Here is a 23,418-nt window from a genome sequence, read left to right on the forward strand (position 1 = left end):
TTGTACAACTGACATGACGAGAAAGATTTTGATAAGTAATTGTACAAACAATATATTTTAGCAAACATAGATAGAACTCACGACTCATTGACAATAAAAAAAAAACATAAATGTAAAGTTCCAAAATTGGTTGTTATTCCCATTAGTATTGAGTAGCCTAATATTGAATATAAACTTTTATGTGGTATATTACTGAAGGCAATCTCCAAATTTTATGAAAATGTAATACTAAAAACATAAAGAATTTGCACATAGATTGTCTGTAAACAAATGTAACACAATAAAGTTGCATATAAAGTTGCATATATATGAGTGCTAGAAACATTTTGATAGAAATTTGCATGAATGAAAGGCTGAAATTCAAATATTTCTTCATAAAACTCTGCAATGAAATGTAGCCCCATATATTCATGATGTTGTTCTTTGAACCTTAAAGTAACCCTTGTCAAAAACTGGTGAAAACAAAATGAGGGAAGAGAGTACCTGTGGCTGTAACATATTACAGCCTACAGATAGAAGACATGTCTCAAAATGGAGGCATGTAAAACTAAAAGCAACTCCAACTGTCAGTTTTTAGTAGTTGTTGGCAAGGCTTCAAAAAACATCTTTCATGTCCTAAATTCATCCTACACAAAAGAACCAGTCTTTTAGGTTCCATTTTCCACTTCCAAAATCAATGGTGGTTCCAAATTCTAAGGAGAGAAAGACCCATTGATTCTAAAAATTGTGGCATCAAAATACGCACAAAATTGTCAATGCACATTCTCGATAAAGATTGAGAAGTGACTGACCATTCACTTGCCATTTGACCTTTTGCCAGTGGATTTTTTGGGTGATAACAAGGTGAGGTTGCGTGATTTTGGTGTTTGATGTCCAAACACTTTCCTCAATGGTGTGAACTCTGATTCATCATCATCACTATCAATGTTATCTGGAGTATGCCTGTTCTGATATGCTCTCTGCTGCAGAAGAAAGACATTGAAATAGTAGCAGACCAAATCTTCTCTGCTCTTCTTAGGAAATGTTTTAAAGAGATGATCCCAAAAACATTTATCAAGTGAAGCAGGGTTTGATTTCACCACATCTCTGAACTTCTTCTCATCCTCATCTGTCCAAGAACTACTAACTTCTTCACCTACCATGTTTAATCTCCATTGGAAAAAAGCCTCCCCCAGCTCTATCTTAACTTTAGACCTTTTCTCACCAACATGAAACCGGACACACTCAACAGAACCTTGTACTGGGCAGCCACATGAATCTTGTCTTCCTTTTCCAATAGGGTCCCTTTCAACAAGACACCATTTTGAATTTACAAATTTTGGAGGCCATATTTGGGTCCCCAACCACTTAGAATCACTTTCACAAGTTGTGCCAGTCCATTCTGGCACTTCAGCTTGATGATTTGGCCCCACAGGGATGTGCACCCGGGCATATTTATCAAGACTACAGGAGTCAAGTAACTTCTTATCGACAACATCTTCAGATCGAGAACTTGAGGTTCTCTCCAAATGTCCACGAGCTTTTGTTTTTGTTTTCGATGAAGTCGAGGAGACTCCATCGGATGTAGATTTTCCCAATAAAGACTTCTCTTCACACTTCAACCTCTTTCTAAAATTGTACAATGCCTCAACGCGATCATCGTACATGGAAGGATGCATTTTCTGACTCTACAAAATGGCATAACATTTTGGTTTTAATTTGACACCAGTGTTCTCTTTTCAATTTTCAATAGAAACATGGACACAAAACACAACACTACACTCTAAACCATCTAATGTAAAAAATATGGAACACAAAACAACATAGACCCACGCACAAGAGAGAAAGAAACTTAATGAAACTAAATTTAAGCAGCCTAGCAAAAGATTTAAATTGATTATCAATATTTGTATAATCTTGATTGAAATAAAGAGAATAATTTAACTGAAGATTTTGCAGACGATTAACATAATGCCAGCAAACGCTTTTTACCTTATAAATAAATAATTTATTACACTAAAATATAAAAATTAAAGTTTGAACTAAGCAATAAGATATCAACAATTATAAGTTCTTTCAATAACAAAGATTTAAAAAGAAGTCAAAAGATTGAATTGCTTCGAGATAAATTTAAAAGTTGAAGAATTAGAATTATGAAGTAAGATACTAATGAATACTCAGCATAAATAAGATATTGTCAAATCTAGTAAATTTGTAATAAGATAAAAATAGAAATTTTAAATTTTCTGAAGTAACTTGTTCTTCTTAATGTATGGGCAAGAAAACTATGAGACATTAATTTTGATGAAGCATAAGTGTCCGGTAAATGATATCAATATGAATTTAAATTATTCTTGTCTTATATCATAATTATCAATCACAGATAGCAAAAGGTAGTCACTAACTTTGAAAACAGTATAGTAAGATGACCGCTATTTTAAAAACTATAATACTAACTAAATAATTTATACTGCAAAAATACACATAAATACTTAAAAAATAAAACAAAAACTGAAAACTATACATATTCATGATAATAATAAGTCATAGTTTACAAACTGACCATCAATCTATAAGCAACAACAATATAGTAATGAAGTTGTAAAAAAAATATGATGGTAAAATTAATAGAAAAAGAGCACAACAAATTAGATTACAAATTAGCAGAATGTGAAATACAACAATGGGTGGAGGAAGCCTAAAGAAAAATGAAAGAATGAAAAGAACAGTCCTATAGTGAGTGAAGGAATAGATGTCAAATAGATGTAAGCTTTTGAAGTATATTTTTACCTAAAAGAAACCCCAAAATATGGATTTCTGAAGCCTAAAGTTGAGTTGTGTGTATATAGTAATTATGAAAAAACAAATACATCAGTAAATTATAGAGAAAATAATGTAGAAGAACAGCATCCATGATTACGCATATAAATATAATAATGATAATGCCAATAGCAAAAGGGCCTAAACCAGAAAATATTGACAATAGTTACCAAACAGAAAAAATACATAGAGGCATCTATTTAATTAAATAATCGGGAAATAAATTTATCAAAAAATTATAAAGATTTATTTCCTTGACGTATGGTCTCAACAAAAAACAATGGCATAGAACTCGGTACTATATTTCATAATTCATTAATGATCTGCATGACAAACAAAGAGAACATGGTAGTTTCATATTACCTGCCAACTAAGTTGTTCACTGGCTGTCTCAAAATCTTTCTTTAGAAAGACTGCTTCTCGAAACAACAAAGCCTGCTTCCAGATCTCTTGACTACTGCAAGACTTCCACTTAGACTTTTCAGGAACCGAACCAACTGCAGGATCACAAGGATTTTTAGCAATGCTGTTAATCCAAATTAGCATTTCTGACACAGACTCTCTCTTCCTCTTGTGACCAAATTTCTTTTGGTCAACACTAGATGGATCCAATATCAAGACTTCATCACTTTCGTCATCATCATCTTTATTGTTGTTTTTGCTTCCATCTGACAATCTAAGCATGTCACTTTCTGCATCGGATGCATCCACAGTTAATAATTTGCTCTCATCAAACTCTTCTGGTGTATCCATTTCAGTATTAAATCCGCAAAATTTTACTACAATAGGCTCACCCTTGTCGTGGTCCTCCAGCATGTCCAAATCAACAAGTTCCGGCCTTCTAACTTTCTTGGCCTCATTGAAATCTGGATTCACCCCGTTCACCCTATTAGTACCACACAACTTCCTCCCCTCTAGATAGTCACATACATTATCATATTCATTCCCATTAGAATTTGTATTCTTGTCTTTCACACTATTACTACCACATGACTTACTCCTATCTATATACTTATAAGCACTCTCCTGTTCAGCCCCATTGGACTCTGGTTTCACACACTTGACTCTATTACTACCACTGAGCTTCCTACCATCCGGACAGCCACAATCCCTCCTCTCATGTTCATCTCCTACCTCCTCCTCACCAGAATCGTCCAACATGGATTCAGTGTGTGCCTCCATCAAATGCTTCTGAAACTTAACTCTATCACCCTCTAAACCATATTCAGCAAACTTGCCACCAGCAACATTCTTCAAACATGTCTCTAGAGCACTTAAGTGTTTGCTGTAAACATGTTCCACATCGGAACCAACCTTCACACCCAATCCATACTCTTCCCCCACCAAATCCCACAGCCTATTCTTACAAACAGCATCATAACCACCTTTCTTCTTCACCACCATGAAAAGTTTATACAAATCCAAAGACTCCCCGTTACCCATCATTGTAGACACGGATCTGTTTCAGAAACAACCAACCAAGGAATTGATCAAAACAGCATGCACCCTTATCAGATAAACCTACAAACACATTTGCATTATCAGCTTCAACTTCAAACTAATTAAGGGGGATTTAGCTAGATCAAAGAAAACCCCATCAACAAACCACACCATCCTGCTATGGTTATCACATTCAAGTTATAAAAACAAAACAAATGATCATGTAAAGGCTTCATTTTTATTCCCCCACCGCCAACCCAAAAAAAAAAAACATAAAGAAGGAAACCTAGGTATACAAGCCTTCAAGGCTGAGAACTGAAAAAGGGTACCGAAGGAAACTACGTGCTTTCTCTATCTACATCGTCAGAGAAAGGGGGAGAGGAAGGGACAGAAAATTTTCGGAGTCCCGCGCTTTGTTTATGAAGCTAAAAGTCTATATAAATTGGAGATAGTGTTATTTTGGAAGAATGAAGGAGGGGCCAAAGTTCAAGTTTTGAACAGATGCAGACCCTCTTCTTCAAAATCCATGAGGGTTTATGAAAATCTGTAAATGAAAATAGCTTCGGAAAATTAAAATAACAAAAGGGTTTTCAGAAATTTCAGGGCAAAAATTAATTGTGAAACGGAGGATTCTTAATTTTTGATAGGAAGTAAAAATAGATAAAAATAAAGAGTTTTCATTGAAAGTGAAAAAGAAAGAAAGACAGACATACCAGTGTCTATAAAGAAAAACTTGAGAGAATGCTTCCACAACCAACCTAATGTGACCTCACTTGTGGTTTAGCACCACCAACTTGTCCCTTAATTTGCCAAATCCCAATGCTATTGCATTTTCTTTTCTTTTCTCTAAATCTCTTTTTCACTCTTTCTCTCCTTTTTTTTTTTTCAAAAAGAAAATATGTTGGAGGAAGGATATGTGGAGAGAGAAGGAGAAGAAAGAAGAATTTGGAGAGTTTTACTTTTTCATAGAATGAAGGTTTTTTATAGAGAGAAGAATCATGTAAAACTATCTTTTTATATTATTTTATTTGGTGTGGTTTCATTAACCATGGTTAATATTTAACTTAGGATAGCTTGAGTTGAATTTTAAATAGATGCATAGTGGATTGTTTTTAGAGATTAAAAAAATAAATGATAAAAGGATAAATAAATAATCAAAGTGTATCATCAAACACAAATTGGGTGCTATTCAAAGTTGTTGACTATTAATGACATTTATGATTTATTTTATTTCAAGGAAATATAAATACTAATTATTTACTACTTTCTCAAATTTGATTTACATATAAATAAGATTGTGGTATTTTTTGTAAGGAAAACAATAATATTTGGTAGTATTTAACTTAGATTTTTTTCTCAATTTATAAAAAGATAATTTCGTATTAAAAATATACAAAATTCAATACAATATTTTGATAAATTTCAAGTTACTTTTTAGTGAAATATACAAATAGTAAATGGTAAAACCATCAAGTAGTCCAATATTATCTCTATTCTTTTCATTTGAAGGAGATATAGATATTCATTTATAATGTTTTGTGATTTTTTCACCAATGATTTGATTATAATGAACTTTTAATTAAACCAATATAATAACTTCAAACTTATTGTTGAAATTCAATGGTAATAATGAGAAAATATTAACTTATAACTTATAAGCAAGGAAGAACAAAAAGTTCGAATCAATTCCATATGAAAAGGTTCAAAATTTTGTATCGGTTTATCTCTATATACAAAACTCACATTTTCTTTTTACATAAATGTTGTATTTTTTTAATGTTTTTAAATTTTAATAAAAAGTCAAAATGTATATATATAAAGTTGTTTTAAATTATTCCCATAAAAATTCAAACCATAAATTTTGTATCACAATTTTTTTTAAAATATCATATCACAACATTCCTATACATATTATAAGAATTAATTGATTAATTTGAAATTTTTAATAGGATGTTTGATCAAATCAATAAATTAATTACTAATTTATTTGATTATTTTATAAGTTAGCTTGAGAAGAAAAATATTTAATATAATTAAGAAATATATTTTTATAGTGGTTTATCAATTATTTAAGGGTTAAATATGTTTTTAGTCCCTAAACTATTGACCGTTTCTGGTTTTCGTCCCTCTTCCAAAGTAAGGTACAATTTAGTCTTCAATCTTTAAAAAACGTTTGTTTTAGTCGAAAAAACGAACGTTTTGAGGACTAAAACGAGGACTAAAAATAAAATTTTGAGGACTAAAACGAACGTTTTTCTAAAGAATGAGGACCAAATTGTACCTTACTTTGGAAGAGGGACGAAAACCAGAAACGGCCAATAGTTTAGGGACTAAAAACATATTTAACCCATTATTTAATTTAATAAATTTATTAATTATTTAATTTAATAAATTTATTTTATTTAAAAGATTATGATAAAAGATAAAATAGTTTATTAATTATTTAATTTAAAAAATTATGAAAATAGATAAAATGGTTTATGAATTTAAAATATTTTATTCTGTTTAAAATATTTTCTAAGAGATAAAAGGATTTATTTTTTATTTCATTTAAAATATTTTTTAAGAAGATATTAAACTAATTTGATCATTCAGTATATATGTGCGAAATTTTGAAATTATGTAGTTTTGTTAGACGGAGTCATTAAATTTTATTATAATATTTTATAAAAATATATTTTTTAAATATTTGCGAGTATTTGCGGGTATCAACCGATATTCGTGAGTTTTAAAATATCCGCGGATATTTTTTAAGTGAATATTCGCGCGGATAGCGAGTCGGATAGCGGGTGGATTTTTTTTTTTGTCGGGTTGGGTTGCGGGTAGGCATTATCCGTGCCCGACCCGACCCGTTGCCATCCCTAATTAGAAGGTAAATTTTAATTTATTTTTAAAATTAGAAGAAAAATTAGAGTTTATTTTTAAAATTATAAGGACAATTCTTTATTATTTTTAAAATTAGAAGAATTTTATTTTATATTTTTCAAACCAACTCTAATCCTATTTTTTTGCACGAAAAAATCAAACATAAATCTAATAATTATATTTCGATAATATAGTTAGAGTTAGTTTAAAAATAATGAAATAAATATTTAGTAAATTTGTGAATTTTAATAAAGATTAAATTTGATATCAATTTAAACAACGATAAAATTTGGACTGAATTGAACAAATATAATAAAAATTGAGACTAAATTCAATTTAAAGGATGGACTAATTTGACATTGTCGAGCGAAACTCTGGGACAAAATAGGGTATTAAGCCTAACACTAAAATCAATATAAGAGATTGAGAGGTGACACTCATATTACTATATTGACTTGACACTTGACATTATCATTGACTTGACACATGAGACTTGACATGTGACACTAACATTACAACGTTATGTTGACTTAACATGTAGACACTTTTTTTAAAGTTAAAAAAATAAGAATAAAAGATTAAAAGTATAAATAAAATAACAAATTGATACATGACACATTCTTCTCGTCTTACATTGAACTTAATTTATCAAAATAGGAATTACATTAAAAAAATAAAAAAGATGAATATTATGTGAAACAAAATAGACAAAAATATAAACATATACAAAGACACGTATTTAAGCCAAAATTCAATTAATAATACCGACTTGAAATATAATTAATTATTTAATTCACTAATTAATTTAATATTAAAACTTACAATTAATAGTAAACGTATACTTTTTTTTTCTTTAAAAATTAACTCAAACACATAATTTATTTATGACTTTATTCAGTTTGTATTTGCCAGTTGTCCATACTCGAAGCAAATATTTATTATTTTAACTGTACATTCATTTATTTTAAAATTTAATACATTTATTTTAAAATTTAATAATTTATTTTAAAATTTAATACATTTATTTTAAAATTTAATAAATTTATTTTAAAATTTAATACATTTATTTTAAAATTTAATACATTTATTTTAAAATTTAATACATTTATTTTAAAATTTAATACATTTATTTTAAAATTTAATACATTTATTTTAAAATTTAAAATCATTAATTATGGATAGAATTGAAAATTCATTCAAACTACCAATTATTTATTAATTTGATAGTGTTGACTTATTTTAAAATATTTGTTACTTTAAAAACAATAATTATTTTAAAAAAACATTAATCAGTAAAAAAAATTCAAAATACATTTCAAATAATTTATCTAAAACAAAAATACATTTAGGAAATTACATTTGTCATTCTAGTAATTGGTAAGTCAATAATTTTTAAAAAGGTTAAAGTATTGCTTCTATTACAGAAGGCAAGCGATCTATGCTAAAATACCTTTGCCAAACTAAATAATTTTTTAATATTCCAATGAGATTTATACAAATGGTTTTGTTATGGGTATAGATTCAAATATTCGTGATGCCATCTTTACAATTGGACAGAACCATATCCTACAAATTCATTTGGTTATCCAACACCTAATTGAACAAGAGTTTCTCTTTTATTCACCTCGGTAGTTATTTTCTCATCTTCACATATGTAAAATAATGAACATGTTCTTATAATAATATATCTAAATTATGCATTTTAAATAATTTAAAACAATATTTTATATTATGCAGAAAAAAATTACATAATTTTAAATTATATAACTCGTATATATATATATATATATATATATATATATATATATATATATATATATATATATATGTATATATATTCAAAACTACATCATTTAAAATATATTTAGGTTAACAAAATATTCTAAATATAGTTTCAAATATTATATAATTCTTATTTATGACATCCTAAATATATAATAACCACAATCATATAATATAGACGTCAACATCCAAATAAAGAGAACAGTTAGAGTTTGACTTGCAATTAAGTACGGAATTACAGTCATCCAAATATGAAGACAGAATTTTAAACTTAAACAGTTTAGAGTATTCAACACTTCAAGCGTTCAAATAGAAAATTCCTAAGTAGACTGCACTGCAGCATCAGTGTCCTCTAGTTCTTGCTCCAAAGGTATCTCCTCAACAATTTCTGCTCTCATCCAAGTGGATGATCATCGCAAAAGAAAACATACAAAAGCAACACACCACAAGAAGCAAGGGTGAGCTAGATAAACAAGCAATAATCATATAGTACAATCAATCGATGTCATCATGCTTAGTTACATATAAAAGAACAATTAAAGCATACCCTTTAAACCATGACTCAAACACTCAACAAGACTCATCCGGATTGGTATAACTGTCGAACTATTGGTCGTCTTTGCACTTGCATAGTTCAGCTGGACCTCCCCAACACTATGTAATGTAAATCCCCCCATCTGTCTATGTCTAAACTCTAAGACTATAGACGAGGACCTCCCTCTACTCTCATCACTCACACTGTTCTTCTCTATTTAAGCATGAACAGTGCTTTGAGTGTAGGGATAGACATACCAGTTCAAAGCTCCATACAGTTATACAGAACAACATTAACACCCTGCACATCACTTTCAATCATCTCACCCTGAGATGTCCAGTTCACACTCAATTTCATCATTTCAATTTGCAGTCACATTATTTCAAGCCACACAATTCAAATATATGGACATGCATACATCCTGGCAATCAAACAACATCAAACAGCTCAAACAGATGTGGAAAAATATGAAACTCACTGAACCAGGTCTTACCATGCACCAAGATGCAAGGCAAGACAGCAAAAATTCGCACAGTGCACCACCCTTGGTGCGTTGAGCGAATTTTCCTGACGATGGGAGTGTTTTTCAGCTAAAATTCGCATTGCGCACCACCCTTGATGCGCTGAGCGAATTTTCCTGACAGGGGGACAGCTAAAATTCGCATAGCGCCCCAAATTCGCTATTCGAATTAATTTGGCTAATTTCCCAAGCTAGCAACAGTCGCAAAGCGACTACATTCGCTACGCGACTTACCAAACAGATAGCAACTCTCTCTAGTCTTTAGCATATCGCACCAACTCTCTGTGCGAATGCTCAAACAGAGAGCACCTCTCTGTGTGGACTCGTATGCGAAAACATTCGCTTAGCGAGTCTGCATAATCTGCAGAACGCAAATTTTGCAGAATTACCCACTCACCCACTCCTTACCACTTTTAGGCCTTTCTTCCAACTTTCAAGCCTTTTAATTCATATTTTGTACCTAATGAAACTTGTCTAGATGATTATGAAGCGTTATTAACATGATTTTAAAGTGATCAATACCTAAGTTTTAACTTAAACTCCCATTTTTTATTAACCCAAGAACCCAATTTCAATTCTACCATGTTCCTAACCTGTTCTAATTTACTCATCCCAGCTAGCCAAACTGCCCAATTGCACTCAGGACTACCTATGCTGAAATTCTCTACCTTAGTTCCTTTCAAAAGACTCAAAACAGTACTTCCTTAACTATTTACCCTTCTAACGCGACTAACACATGATTTCCACCTCAACCACCCCTTACTAACCCAATTGGTCATCGAAGAAGAATCAAATGTCTGAATGCATCAGTCTCACATTCGACGCTAGCACATATGACTAGTTACAACTGACTGGATCAGAATAGGGCTGCTCTATGATCAGGGATGTGCCAACTTAGGTTTTTAAGATTCCTCTATCCTACCAACACAATACTCTCAACAAGTCACAATTGATTTATCTAAGTCATCCAAACTGTCCTATGGTGTTCTATACTTCAAATTACTTAACTTCAATACCTCACAGTAACCTAAAACAGTACCTGTGCACCTAGTTACTAACCACATGACCAACATTACATACTCCAAGCCTCTCCAACAAAGCAAGTACAACCAACAAATATATCCAAGTCAAATCAAAATCATCAAATCATGGTTACACAAATTTCACATATTCAACAGGTGCAATTTAAAACATGCTCACCCCAAAATATAGTGTAATAATAAACCACTCAAAATAAATTAAACGACCAATCATACAACTCCTAAAATATAACTAGCTCCCCTTACCTCAGAGTTGTATTACCAAGCTCACAAGGACGCCCATTTTTGGTATCTCACACACGCGAACTCAATCCAAACCCTACAAACCACCAAAGTGGTGATAACAACAGCTCTTAGAGCTTGATTTGGCAGAAACAGGAAAACGAAACCCGCTAGTAACATACAACCAGTAATGTTGCATGCTCTAGGTTCGAAGACAGTGAAAGAGAAGGGAAAAATGACTTACCAGTCCAAACAAAAATACGATCGATTCAAAAGGAAGCCTTCGGTGTGGTGAACGTCTAAGCACCTTCCAACCCAAGATTGAACGGTTCAGAGAGCTGGAAATTTAGAGAGAAAGCAGAGAAGAGTTTAGGGCAAAGAGTCTTAGAGAGAGAAGAGCTTAGAAAATGAAAAATTCTGAAGAGCCCTTCCTAAGGTTAGGTTGGCCTTAGTCTGATGGGCTTGGCTGCCCCACATAGGGCCCAATGGCCTTAAACTTTTTTCAGGCTCTTACATTATTCATTCTATATAATTTTTAAAATATTATATATTATATATTTAAAAATAGACTTAATTAGTATGTTGATCTAGATATAATTATTATTTTTTCTATTCTTTTTTATTCAATTGAGTTCTTATATAAATAAAGTGATTATGGTTTTTTTTCTTAAGATCTAACACAATTTCAAAGGTTGTGGTCACGTGTCAGTACAAACCTTGTTTTTCTTTAATTTTTTTTCTTATGGGTATACCTTTTTAAGGATGTTTTTGTTAGGAGAGATTATATATATATATATGTGACATAAGTCTTACCTCGTATAATAAGAATTGACATTTTCAATCCAAAATTTCACACCATTTTTAATCCAAAACTTCGAGGCATTAAGTTTACGAGTCTTTTTTATTATATGGTGTTTAACTTTGTGATATATATATCTAATATAGTATTGGGAATTTAAGTGAGTCTAAGTCACACATTGGATAGAAATTAGAAGGTAAAACACTATATAAAGGTGAAAGACCCATTAACTCACTGTTTTAAGGTTTTGGGTAAATAGTGGTGTCAATCTTTTATATAGTTGGACTTATATCTCATTGGTGTTTGTATCTCCCAAGTGAACCTCCTCTTCGATAGACCCAATAGTGGTATCTGCTTCCGCTATATAAAGATGAAAGACCCATTGCCTTAAGGTTTTTGGTAAAGAGTGGTGTCAATCCCTTATATGGACTCATATCTCATTGGTGTTTGTATCTCCTAGATGAATCTCCTCCTCGATATACTCAACATGTAGGACTTAGACTCACACTTGAATTATTTTCAACCATCTTTCCTCAAGGATAAGTCTTTTTCATATGTTATATTTTTCTTAGAGTTGTCAAAGCGGGTCACCTGGCCCGACTCGGCCCAGCCCACCAAGGGTTGGTCACTTAGTGAGTCAATCCAACCCGACTCATTTATTAGCGAGCCAGAAAAATTCGAACCCAGTCCGACCCAGGGTAAACAGGTTGACTCACTCGCTCACTTAATTATAATTTTCTTAAAATAAAACAAAATTACAAACTTTCTATAATTCAAATTTAAACAAATTTCACTCCCAAATTTTTTTGAAAATAAAAAAACTTAAATAATTTTTTCAAACAAAAAATAATAATAAATATTTTTTTATAAAATTAAAATTAAATTTTAATAAAATAAAATTAGGTAGGTGGGTTGGTGGGTCAACCCAACCCACCACGGGTTCAACCCGCATGAGCCGGGTTTAAATCAACTGGGTTTAAATATAACCTGCATAAAAATAATATAATTTTTTCAAACCCAACTCGGATCGAACTCGTGGTGGGTCAGATTGACTTGCGGATTGTGACCCATTTTAACCTTCTAATTTTTCTTCGTGTCCTTTACTTATATAGTTTTATTTCCCGAAAAATCCTAACATCCCGACAATCACTTTATTTATGGGAAGGAAGATGGTTTTGGGGAAATGAGGGAATTCGAGAACAATGTGAATGATGGGAAAGTGGGTGATGATGGATAGTGGTAGAGCTTCTTAGGATTACAGGCGGCTTTGGTCTCCCCAATTCATTTAATATATATAAATTTAAGTTTGAAAGAGAAAAAGAATTTGAATCCACGGAATCATCTCTTAAATAGTATTAACATAAACTTAATGAAATGAACTACATTAACTTTATTTTAAAAATATAGAAATTTAATTATGTAGAAAAAAAATCATAAATCTAAATATATAAACTAGAATACTCATTAAATATAGTTTTAAATTAATTATGAAATTTTATATCAATAACATTTTAGTCATTTTATATATCATGAGAACACAAAAAGATGCCCTGAGGAAAGGATGTAGACAAAAAATATAATTAGATGAAATTATTTTATTTGTCACTAGTATATTAATAGCTTTTTTATGACGTAACATCTTAAAATTTATAGCAAAAGATTTTTTGAATATAATATATTAAATATTTTATTATATATATATATATATATATATATATATATATATATATATATATATAAACAGAAAAGATAAGAAATAAATAACAAAATAATTAATATCAAATTATTAATTTTTTAAATAAAGATAACGAACTTATCTGTTCGGAAAATATAAGCATCAGTCAAAAGAGATCATTGCAAACAAGTAATGCTTACAATAAAATAATTAAAATAAAAAATTTGATCACTATAAATGTGGGATAGTTAGGAGGATAAGAAAGAAAAAAAGAAGAAGAGAATAAGAGATAATGTTGTCAAAATGGGTTAGAATCCACGGATCAATCCAGTCTACCATTAGTTTCAGTCGGATTGGGTTTGAAAAAAATAATTTTTTTTTATACGGGACCATTTTCATCTCGACTCACTTAAAATTTGGCTCACGCGGGTTGAACCCGTGGTGAGCTGTTGACTCACATATTATTTTTGTGTTTTAATATTATTAGTTAACATTTTTTTATTGTATTGTATATGGGAATAAAGAAAAAAATGTTTCAAGATAGCAAAATATTATAAATTTATCCATTCAAGACTCTAATCTTATAAATAGATAAATGAGACAAAAATTATCAATATTATAAATGGATTACTTTGGATTACATTTGAGTTGTATGTTAATTTTTTTATTTTGAATTGTTTTTGGAGTTTAACATCATTTTAGAGTGAAATTATTTAAATTTGAATTACCAAAAAAGTTATAATTTTTTTTTTGGATTTAAAAAAAACTAGTAATTAAAAGAGCGAATGAACCAACCCGTTTAATCCACCAATTCGTGCTGGGCCGGGTCGGATTCAAATTTTTTTGATTTGCTAATAACTGAGCTAGGCTGGGTTGTCTTACTAAGTGGCCAACCCGTGGTAGATTGAACCAGGAGTGATGCTCCCTCCACCACCCCATCTTCTCTCTACACCTCCCCGATTTTTTTAAATTCCAAATTTACCCTTTTTACTTTTTACTTTTACCAATTTTACTTTTTATTTTTTAAAACCCTAATCTCAATCCCCTTTCGGTTTCACTTTTCCTTTCACTCTCAGTGGCAAGCCCCCCCCTCCCACCCCCACACAGTTACTTTCTCTCTTTCTCTTAATTTCCACTCCCTTTAACACAACATTTTCCATTTCCTTTCAAATTCCACGAGATTCACTGAACACCCAGTGATCATCGAAGAGAAGTTCATCTCTTGCGGCCTAAATGATTTTGTTTATAACGACAATGATTATCTTCTGGTGGTTCAGAGTTTCAAGTTTAAGCATAGATTTTCAAGTTTGGTTATTTAAAGACAAGGAATTGAGGAAGAAATTTTTAGTAGATTATAAATTATGGAATCATGATACTTTAAAACTCATTAGAAGTTTTAAATGTTTAAAATTTATACCATGCAGAATTTGGTTTTCTTGTCAAATTTGAGAGTGAAAGGGAAAGTGAAAGTGAGAAGGGAATGAGATTAGTGTTTTAAAAAATAAAAAGTAAAATTGGTAAAAGTAAAAAGGGTAAATTTAGAATTTTAAAAAAATTGGGGAGGTGTAGGGAGAAGATGGGGTTGAATGGATTTGGGGGAGAGTGATTCAATGAATTTGAGAGGATCTGAAGGTAAATTTTTTGTTGTTTATTTGAGTGAACTTTGGAGGTAAATGAGAGTAAATTTGGAAGTAAAGTTTGTAAGAATTAATGTAGAATTTGATTGGTGTGACAGATTAAAAATATTTACTTCTAAATCCACTCTCACTTACCTCCAAAATCTATAAGAAAAGAGAGAAAAGGAGAAAATGGAAAGAAAAAGGAGAAAGAGAAACAACGGTAAGCATATAAGTAAGAGAGAAAAAAAAATAATGGTAGTATATCTTCTTTCTTCATTAAGGTAAGGGTAAAAAACATTAATTATTTTTTATTTTATTTATAACAACTTAGTTATATGTCGTGCTCAATCTCATTCTATTTATTTCTTGTGAGATGTTTTTAATTTCATTTTATTTATTTATATTTACTCTTATTATTCTATTTATTTATTTAATTATACTTATATGTAATTATATATTTGTCTTATTTATTAAATTATTTATATTCATTTTATATTATGTACTAATCTTTTTATTTAACTATTTATATTTATCTTTTAATATTTTTTAGTCTTTTATCTAGTTATCCATTGATTCTTTTTATTTATCTATATATTTTGGACTTAATATTTATTATTTTATTTTTAGTTAGAAGTATGACATTAAGGATTTAAATGAGTAAATGTAATGAAATTTTTTGTTCAATGTGAATACTTTTTTATCTTGACTAGCCACTATAAAATTAGTTTAAATATTTTAAATGTAAAATAAAATAAAATATATTGATTGAAAAGGGTATTTTATATAACTTTTATTTGATATTATTTTATATTATAATTGTTCTCAGTTATCTATTATAAACAAATTAGAAGATATTAATTTATATGGAGGAAGTCATCAAATTACTCAAATCCATTCTTTGTAATGAATACTGTAACTTTTTCATGGTACGAATTAGGATATGAACATTGTTGACAACTCAATGCTTTTAGAGGGACGGGTATCAATGGTCGCACAAAAATAATTTAACTATACTAAATTATAGTTAATTGTATTATTTTATATTAAAAACACTGTGAAAACTTAGAAAATGTTATTTTTGAAGTGGTAGTGAGTTAAAAATAACGAGACTCCGTTATTTTAATATTAAAAGATTTTAATATAAAAGAAATTGTTATAAACGAGTTTCATTATTTTAAAATGTACCATCTTTTTATAACTACTTTTCTAGAGTTCTCTACCTTCTCTTTAAGTGTTCTTACTCCTAAGTCATTTGTTTGACGATCAGGATGTGTCTTTACGATCACGGCGTCAAGGTCTACAAATCTAGCCGATCAATTTCAAGAATAGAGCAAGTAAGTTTCAACTTATTTTTCTCCTCCCGTTCCCAAATCTGTTATAGAATAATCTTGTATTGTTGCATGTGTAATCATGCTTCTTCTAGTCATTCTTGGTTCACCTAGAGTTCTAAGGGCTTTTCCTGTTTTCAATTTGGTGTTTCGTAGGTTCGTCGAGAGATTCCTTACGTTTCAAGCAATCGCCAAAACGTTCTTTGAATAGGGCTGTTTACTGTGAGGTAAGGGAAGCTAGAACCTTGTTTTAGATTGTGCTTCTACTATAAAATTATTATCTATATGAGTAATAAATGAATTTTGAGAAACTTGTTATGTTTGAGTGTATGATAGTTATGAAATTGATGATTTTGGATAAGTATGATGTTGGTATGTTTGGAATGGTATGTTTGTGATGCTTAAAATTGTCTTGACTATGTATGATGAAGTTGTTTTGGTGTTTAAAACTGAATGTATAGAGGTTGGAGTAAAGATGAATCAATTGCTTAGGTTTTAAGGTCAAAAAATAAGGGTTTGATGGGTGGGTTTTTGAGGTGGGAGTTGAAATGATGAAGAAACTGATTTAGTACTGTTATGAGATTATTTTGGACTTATGAGAAGTGTTAGTTTGAGGGAAATATGACATGGGATAAAGAAGAAGTTTCATTGTTGAAGTTTTGAAGTATTGTAGTGTAAAAAGGAGGTTTTGAGTAGTGAAAATTGGTTGTAAGCAGTGGGGACTGTGTTTGAAAGTTGGGATTGTATTAGAAAACTATTTAGGACTTGCATAAGCTGTCAAATAAGAAAAGTATAGTGTAGAATGATTAGTAGTGCCTTTAGGATGAGTTCTTAAGTGTTTTTGGTTAAAATTGAGGTTTTGCATGGTGAGATTTTGTAACATCAGAGAGGTGAGCAATCTGAGGTGTTAAAGGGTGCTAAAAGGTATATTTGGACTTGGTTGTGAAGTTAGTACACTGATTTAGAGGCTAGAAAGTGTAGAATTGAATTTGGGTAGCTTATAAGAGTGAAATTGGGTTTTAATGGGTTATATTGTGTTGCAGCAGTGTTTTCAGAGTTTTCTCAAGGTAGAGAAGGTCCTAAGGGTCATTAGAAGGTAGGGGGAAAGTGTCCAAGTTGAAATTAGAAGAAAAGTATTTTACTGATAGCGTTGAGTGCATGAAAATGCGAAAGTCGAGCTCTGGGCGGGGCTGTTCCAGTGCCGGGCGCTGTTCCTGGGCGCTCGGGCGCTACTAAGCGATGCTGCACCAGTTTTTGATGGTTTTCAGGGTTCTGGGTATCCGTTTTGGATATTCTTTAGGTCGTTTTGGGGGTTTTGGACCCTTTCGGAGCTATTGGTGATGGTTCCAAAGCTGTTTTTCTTGCCTAAGTATGAGCTTAAATGGATTTTGTATTATTTAGTGGTTCTTCTTGTGTATTAATGTATATGGAATGGTTTCATGTGATTTTTGATAACTTTTTGGGGTTGTTTATGGTTCTTTGAAGTATAATCAATGGTATATATGTTTGTATGCAATATACATATAAATATATGGTTTATATGAGAATGAAAGTGGTGTGTAATGAGAATGAGAAAAGTGTGTTATGAGAAGAATCTCAAGGAGAGATTCTATTTTCTAGCAAGTGGTAAGAGAATGCTTGATAGAGAGACTGTGGTACCCAGGTATCTTGATATTCTACCAACCATTTAACTCCTGTAGAGTTGGATGGGGTGACGGAGAGAATGGCAGGAGGTCTTCACCCAAGCCCTCTGGGTTTTAGGGGTAGAAGATTTACCTCATGGTGAGTAGGTCGAGTTACCCTTGTTTATAACTCTGTAGAGTATAAATACTACCATGGGTGCATGCCTGCAGTAATCTATATCAACATTATATTCAAATAAGTGAGTATGGTGGTCTTGTGGTTGTATGAATTGCTTGTTCTTGAATGTTGTTAATTGTTAAAACTAAATTATTATCTTGTACATTAGCTTACCCTTGCTTTTGTGTTGTCTATCTTTGTGTATGTTTTTTCTTTTGCAATGATCACCTTAATGGTGTGAGCTTAGGGATGATGCCTTTTCAGTCTTTTCAGCGTGAGACTGAGAGGATAACTACAATCATAAATAGAGTTTTGTTCTCTAAAGTGTAAGCTCTCATTCAGTGGAAGTTTGTAATTCTTGGTAAGTTATCATAATGTAATATTTTAACTAATTTATTTTAATCAAAAACTAAATATATATTATTTAGTTTAGTTTTAAAAAATTAAACTTATTATATTTTCAGTATAATTAACTGAAAACTAGATCTTGTTTTTGTTTAATGATTTCTCAACACTTGTCCATTTTTATTTTGTCCTAAAACGTAAATTAGATAGATAACTCTATGAAAAAACCCAACCTAATTACGTGTATCAATCTTATCTCATTTTTAAATACTTATTTTTTATTTGTTTAAATTCATCTTCATGCAAATCAATCTAACCACTTTTTGGAGATACTGCATCACTATGATTTTATTTCATTCTCAAACTAATATCACTCAACCAAAATAGCAATAGAATTTGGCTAAAAAATATTGATTCAGTATAAAAATTAATATTTTTAAATATTTAACATTTTTAATGTTTTTAAGTATGCTCCTTAGTTATTTTTATTTTAGCATTAAAATAAAAAGTATCAAATAATATAATTAAAATAAAAGTTAAATTAAAATAATTTAATTATGTTTTGATGCATAATTTAATTAATTAATTTTTTTTCCAACTAATACAGGTAAGATAATTCTAAACTCTTTGGTTTTATACTTTATTTTAAAGTTTTTATATTATTGTTTTAAATAAACATTACCTTTTAATAAATTGTATGAATTCATTATTTTATACCTATTGAATATAGTGAAAACTATCTATGAGATTAGTGTCCCTTGTATTGAATATATATATATATATATATATATATATATATATATATGGTCCTCTATTTATAATAGAAGAAATATGGACTAAGTCCAAGATACAAATAAAAAAAAATAACAAACAAACAAAAGTTAAAAGATAAATATAAAATAAAAATAATATATCTAAAAATACATGAATAAGGAGTAACGAGACATAATATGTTTAATATGGATCATAACACTGTCATCTTCTCAATCTTCTTCGATTTTACAGTTTAAGGGTTTGTAATTATATATTTTATTTACCATTTTCTGTAGGTGATATAGTATGCTTAACATTTAAATACAAAATTTAGTTTGGTTATTAATTAATTGATATAAGTTTAATTTTTTAAAATTGAACTCTTAAACAATACAGTTAGATGTTATATTAAATAGTTATTTTTTTTAGTTTTTTAAAAATATAGTTAACTATAGTTAAGACTAATTTAGTTAATTATGTCCAACCCTCGTGTCAACCCCTCCTTCACTTCACCTCTAGAAATCCCGATTTTTCATAATGATTGTTGTCCTTCGTGCTCCAATGGTTTAAACAATTAAGAGCCTCAAGTTTGTTATGATGTCCAAAGAAAATGGAGGTACAATATTGTATAATTAGTGTAAGGCTAGGAGTTATGTCTAAAGATGTTGTAAAGTCAAGCTAGAATGTTCTTAAAATCAATTTAATCACAATCTAATTGATCAAGTGTTCTTATGGCGTGAAACAATTATTTTTCAAATGATAATTTACTAAAATTGTCATAACAATTGTTTAAGAATATAATGTAATCAATTAATATTATGATGCTTGAAAAAATTAGTTTCTTATGTGTTAATTGATTAAATCATCAATATAATCGATTAATTTGTTTGTTATAAATGTTATTAATTTATTATGGGAGTAATATAATTAATTAAAGTAGTGAGAACTTATTTTTCTAGAACTAAAAAATGAACATCTTTAATCGATTACCCCACTAGCATAATTGATAAATGTGATAATTAAATATTATTCACACTTATTAGAACCCTTTATTTGTCCTTGTATCATGTGTTTTGTGTTGAATTTCATGAAAATATGCAAGATTTATATATAGTTTTCATAGATATATTTTATTATATGTTTTTGGTTTATTTTATAGGAAATTGGAAGATTTGAGAAAAATAGAGAATTGTTGCCAAAAATTGCTAGCCTAGCCACAAACACCGCCAACCCAACTAGACATGAACTCTAGCCCAGCCAGAAAGTATTGCGGCCCAACGAGCATAACACCTCTAACCCAACAAGAGGATTATGTGGCCCGGAGAGAATGCACTTTTTAGAGAGGGTTTTAAAATGTTGAGAGTGGAAGAAAAAAAAGGAGTTTTGGATTTGGGAACATAACTAAAGCTTTGGTACACTTGCCAAAGAGTTAACAATAATCGATTAGTATACATAGAAAAATATGTTCACTTTAAAAACTATCTTTCTTCTCATTTCAAAACTAAGGGTTTTCGGGTTAAAACTTACGTGTGAAAAAATTTAGAGTGTTCTTAGAGAGTTCTTATTGTATTGGTGTTCTTCAAAAAAATTATCAAGATCAATTAATTGTAAGAAGTTCTTGCTTGGTTATAGGTCCCTTTTAATATCTTGAAAAATCAGGTGAATTCTTTCTTTTCACCTTATTGGTGATTGATTAAGGTAATTGTGTGTAGTATTACCTGTGTTTGTAATTCTTGAAGTGTACTTCAAGTTCTTTTGTATATCTAGAATATAAGTTATGTAGGTGTATCTTGTAACTGTGACTCTTGATATATTAGACACTTTCTAGCTAAGGTTGCGAAAAAGAAACTAGATGTATATTATTAAAGAATTGAACCTGTATAAATTTTGTGTTCTTGTGTTTCTTCTTTCATAGCTAAATCTATATCTTGAAATGTTGATTAGGTATTTTAATCGTAAATCGTCCAATCACTTTTTCAATTGATTAAGAAAGTATTATTTCAATGTTGTCTTGAAATTGTAAAGAAAATAGTTTTTGAAAAAGAACCAATTCACCCTCCATCCCGTTGTTGGCAGCAAAACCAACAACAAGTGCACCGGTTGTAGCGTAACAAGTGATAAATATCGTTCTCTCCCATGGGACTTATGCAATACATAACAATTCTTCCTTTATAACTCGATTAGACATCAAAATGCACAAAACAATATAAGAAACTCTTTTTGGTATTTTATCAAACAGTTGGGGTGCAAGAAATTTAACATAGTGTATTTACAATTTTTCAAGACTAGAATTCATCCATTTCATTCTCATGCATTCACAAACATCTCAATTCCATCCAATAGGCATTCAATTTCAATTCTAGGTTCAAATCATATTTCTCAATACATCAAGAACCAAAATTCATGCATGGGTGATCAATCCAAAGCAAGCATGAAGCATAGAAATTGAACACTAAAATGAATTGGAAAAGCATATATCATTAACATCACAAAATACATAAGAATTCCATGTTTTACAACTAATATCAACAAATAGGAAAAGCCCTCCATGGTAGAGAACTTAGGGTTCTACAAAATTGAAGAGATAAGGAAGAAATTGAAACCATAAAAGGTGCATAGCCTTTCCCAAGGTTCTTTGCATCTCCATCTCCAATTTGTGACCCATCTTCTTCCTCAACCCAAAAGGGGCAAAATCACCATTGATGAAGCTTGAAGTCCCAAGGAGGAATGAGAGAGCTTCCCAACACCTCAAACAGCTTCCAAGGGCCTCTCCCAATCTCTCTAGGTGAAGAATGAAGTGTAGGAGAAGAAGAAGGCCCAAAAAATCGCGAGACCCATGTTTAAATAACTCATTTTGACATATCAGCGTCGTCACCGCTCAGCGGTAGCCCAGTTGTAGCATTCCAGAGAGCAGAGCGCTCAGCTGCCGCCCAGTAGTAGCCCAACTCCAGAAATTCTAGTGACAAAGCGCTCAACAGTAGCCCAGTGGCAACAATTTTGACAGCATTCTAAAATTCAAGTTCTTGTGTGATCCCTCCCAGAGGCGTCCAACATGAATATTTGCTTCAAATTGATCTTTTATTGTCCCAAAACATATTCCCTTGAGTTTCTTGTTTTCCTCGACTAGAATTGCTTCCTATTCATTTATTTGACACACTCAAACAAAGAGGTTAGAGGTGAAAACAAACATATACTAACAAAAACACAAGAAAACTAGAAAACACACCAAACTTGAGGATAAAACAAGGTAAAAGTTGTGAAGGAGTTCATTTATTCACCAAAATATACACACAAAAACACATAAAATCAACCGTTATCACCCGTCTTGGTTGAAGAAATTAGCCGTTAAAATATTGACAAGGATCACACATTCTATATACTTATCATAGTGCATATTAACCATTTATTTATTATGTTCCTCCAATTATATAAGAAAAGTAAGATTACTAATAAAGAAAGAAATAGTAAATAAATAAAATTTATATGTAAGGAAATAAAATGTAAAAATTATATATATATATATATATATATATATATATATATATATATATATATGTAAATCTTTATTTTATATTTCTATTTTAAGAAGAAATTAATTACCTTTCGAATCATAATTATGTACACCTTTCATGTAATTTTCCATGAAGAAATGTATTATTGATATATATTTTTTTACTCCATATATTAGTCATAAACAACACATAATAACTTGATGGTGATCAATTTTGCACTAGAGAAGGTATGTATGTTATGAATTCTTTTAAAGATGAGTATACTTTTGCTTTAAGTTTCACTTTAGAACATTCAGTTTTTCCTTCAACATTATGTTTGATTTTGTATACCCATTTACATCCAATAGTTATTTTCCAACTACGAAAGTGATGAGTACATATACA

At 30.3% G+C, this 23,418-nt stretch overlaps 1 protein-coding gene across 2 annotated transcripts; it reads right to left on the reverse strand.

Annotated features, from left to right (window-relative positions):
- Positions 1–342: 342 nt before the first annotated feature.
- LOC124827364 (AT-rich interactive domain-containing protein 1-like) lies at positions 343–4,918 on the reverse strand. Of its 2 annotated transcripts, XM_047300395.2 has the most exons (3): positions 3,594–4,918; positions 3,163–3,491; positions 343–1,667 (listed from the first exon to the last, which is right to left on the reverse strand). In XM_047300395.2, exons 1-3 carry the CDS (start codon positions 4,243–4,245, stop codon positions 795–797), a joined length of 1,854 nt encoding a protein of 617 aa, XP_047156351.2. In that variant the 5' UTR covers positions 4,246–4,918; the 3' UTR covers positions 343–794. The 2 variants fall into 2 exon arrangements, with proteins under 2 accessions (XP_047156351.2, XP_087970282.1); XM_088114156.1 differs by having other exon boundaries at positions 3,163–4,917.
- Between the last annotated feature and the right edge of the window lie 18,500 nt (positions 4,919–23,418).

The sequence above is a fragment of the Vigna umbellata genome, chromosome 4, assembly GCF_029865625.1.
Source record: "Vigna umbellata cultivar VRB3 chromosome 4, Vumbellata_1.0, whole genome shotgun sequence".
Taxonomy (NCBI): Eukaryota; Viridiplantae; Streptophyta; class Magnoliopsida; order Fabales; family Fabaceae; genus Vigna; species Vigna umbellata.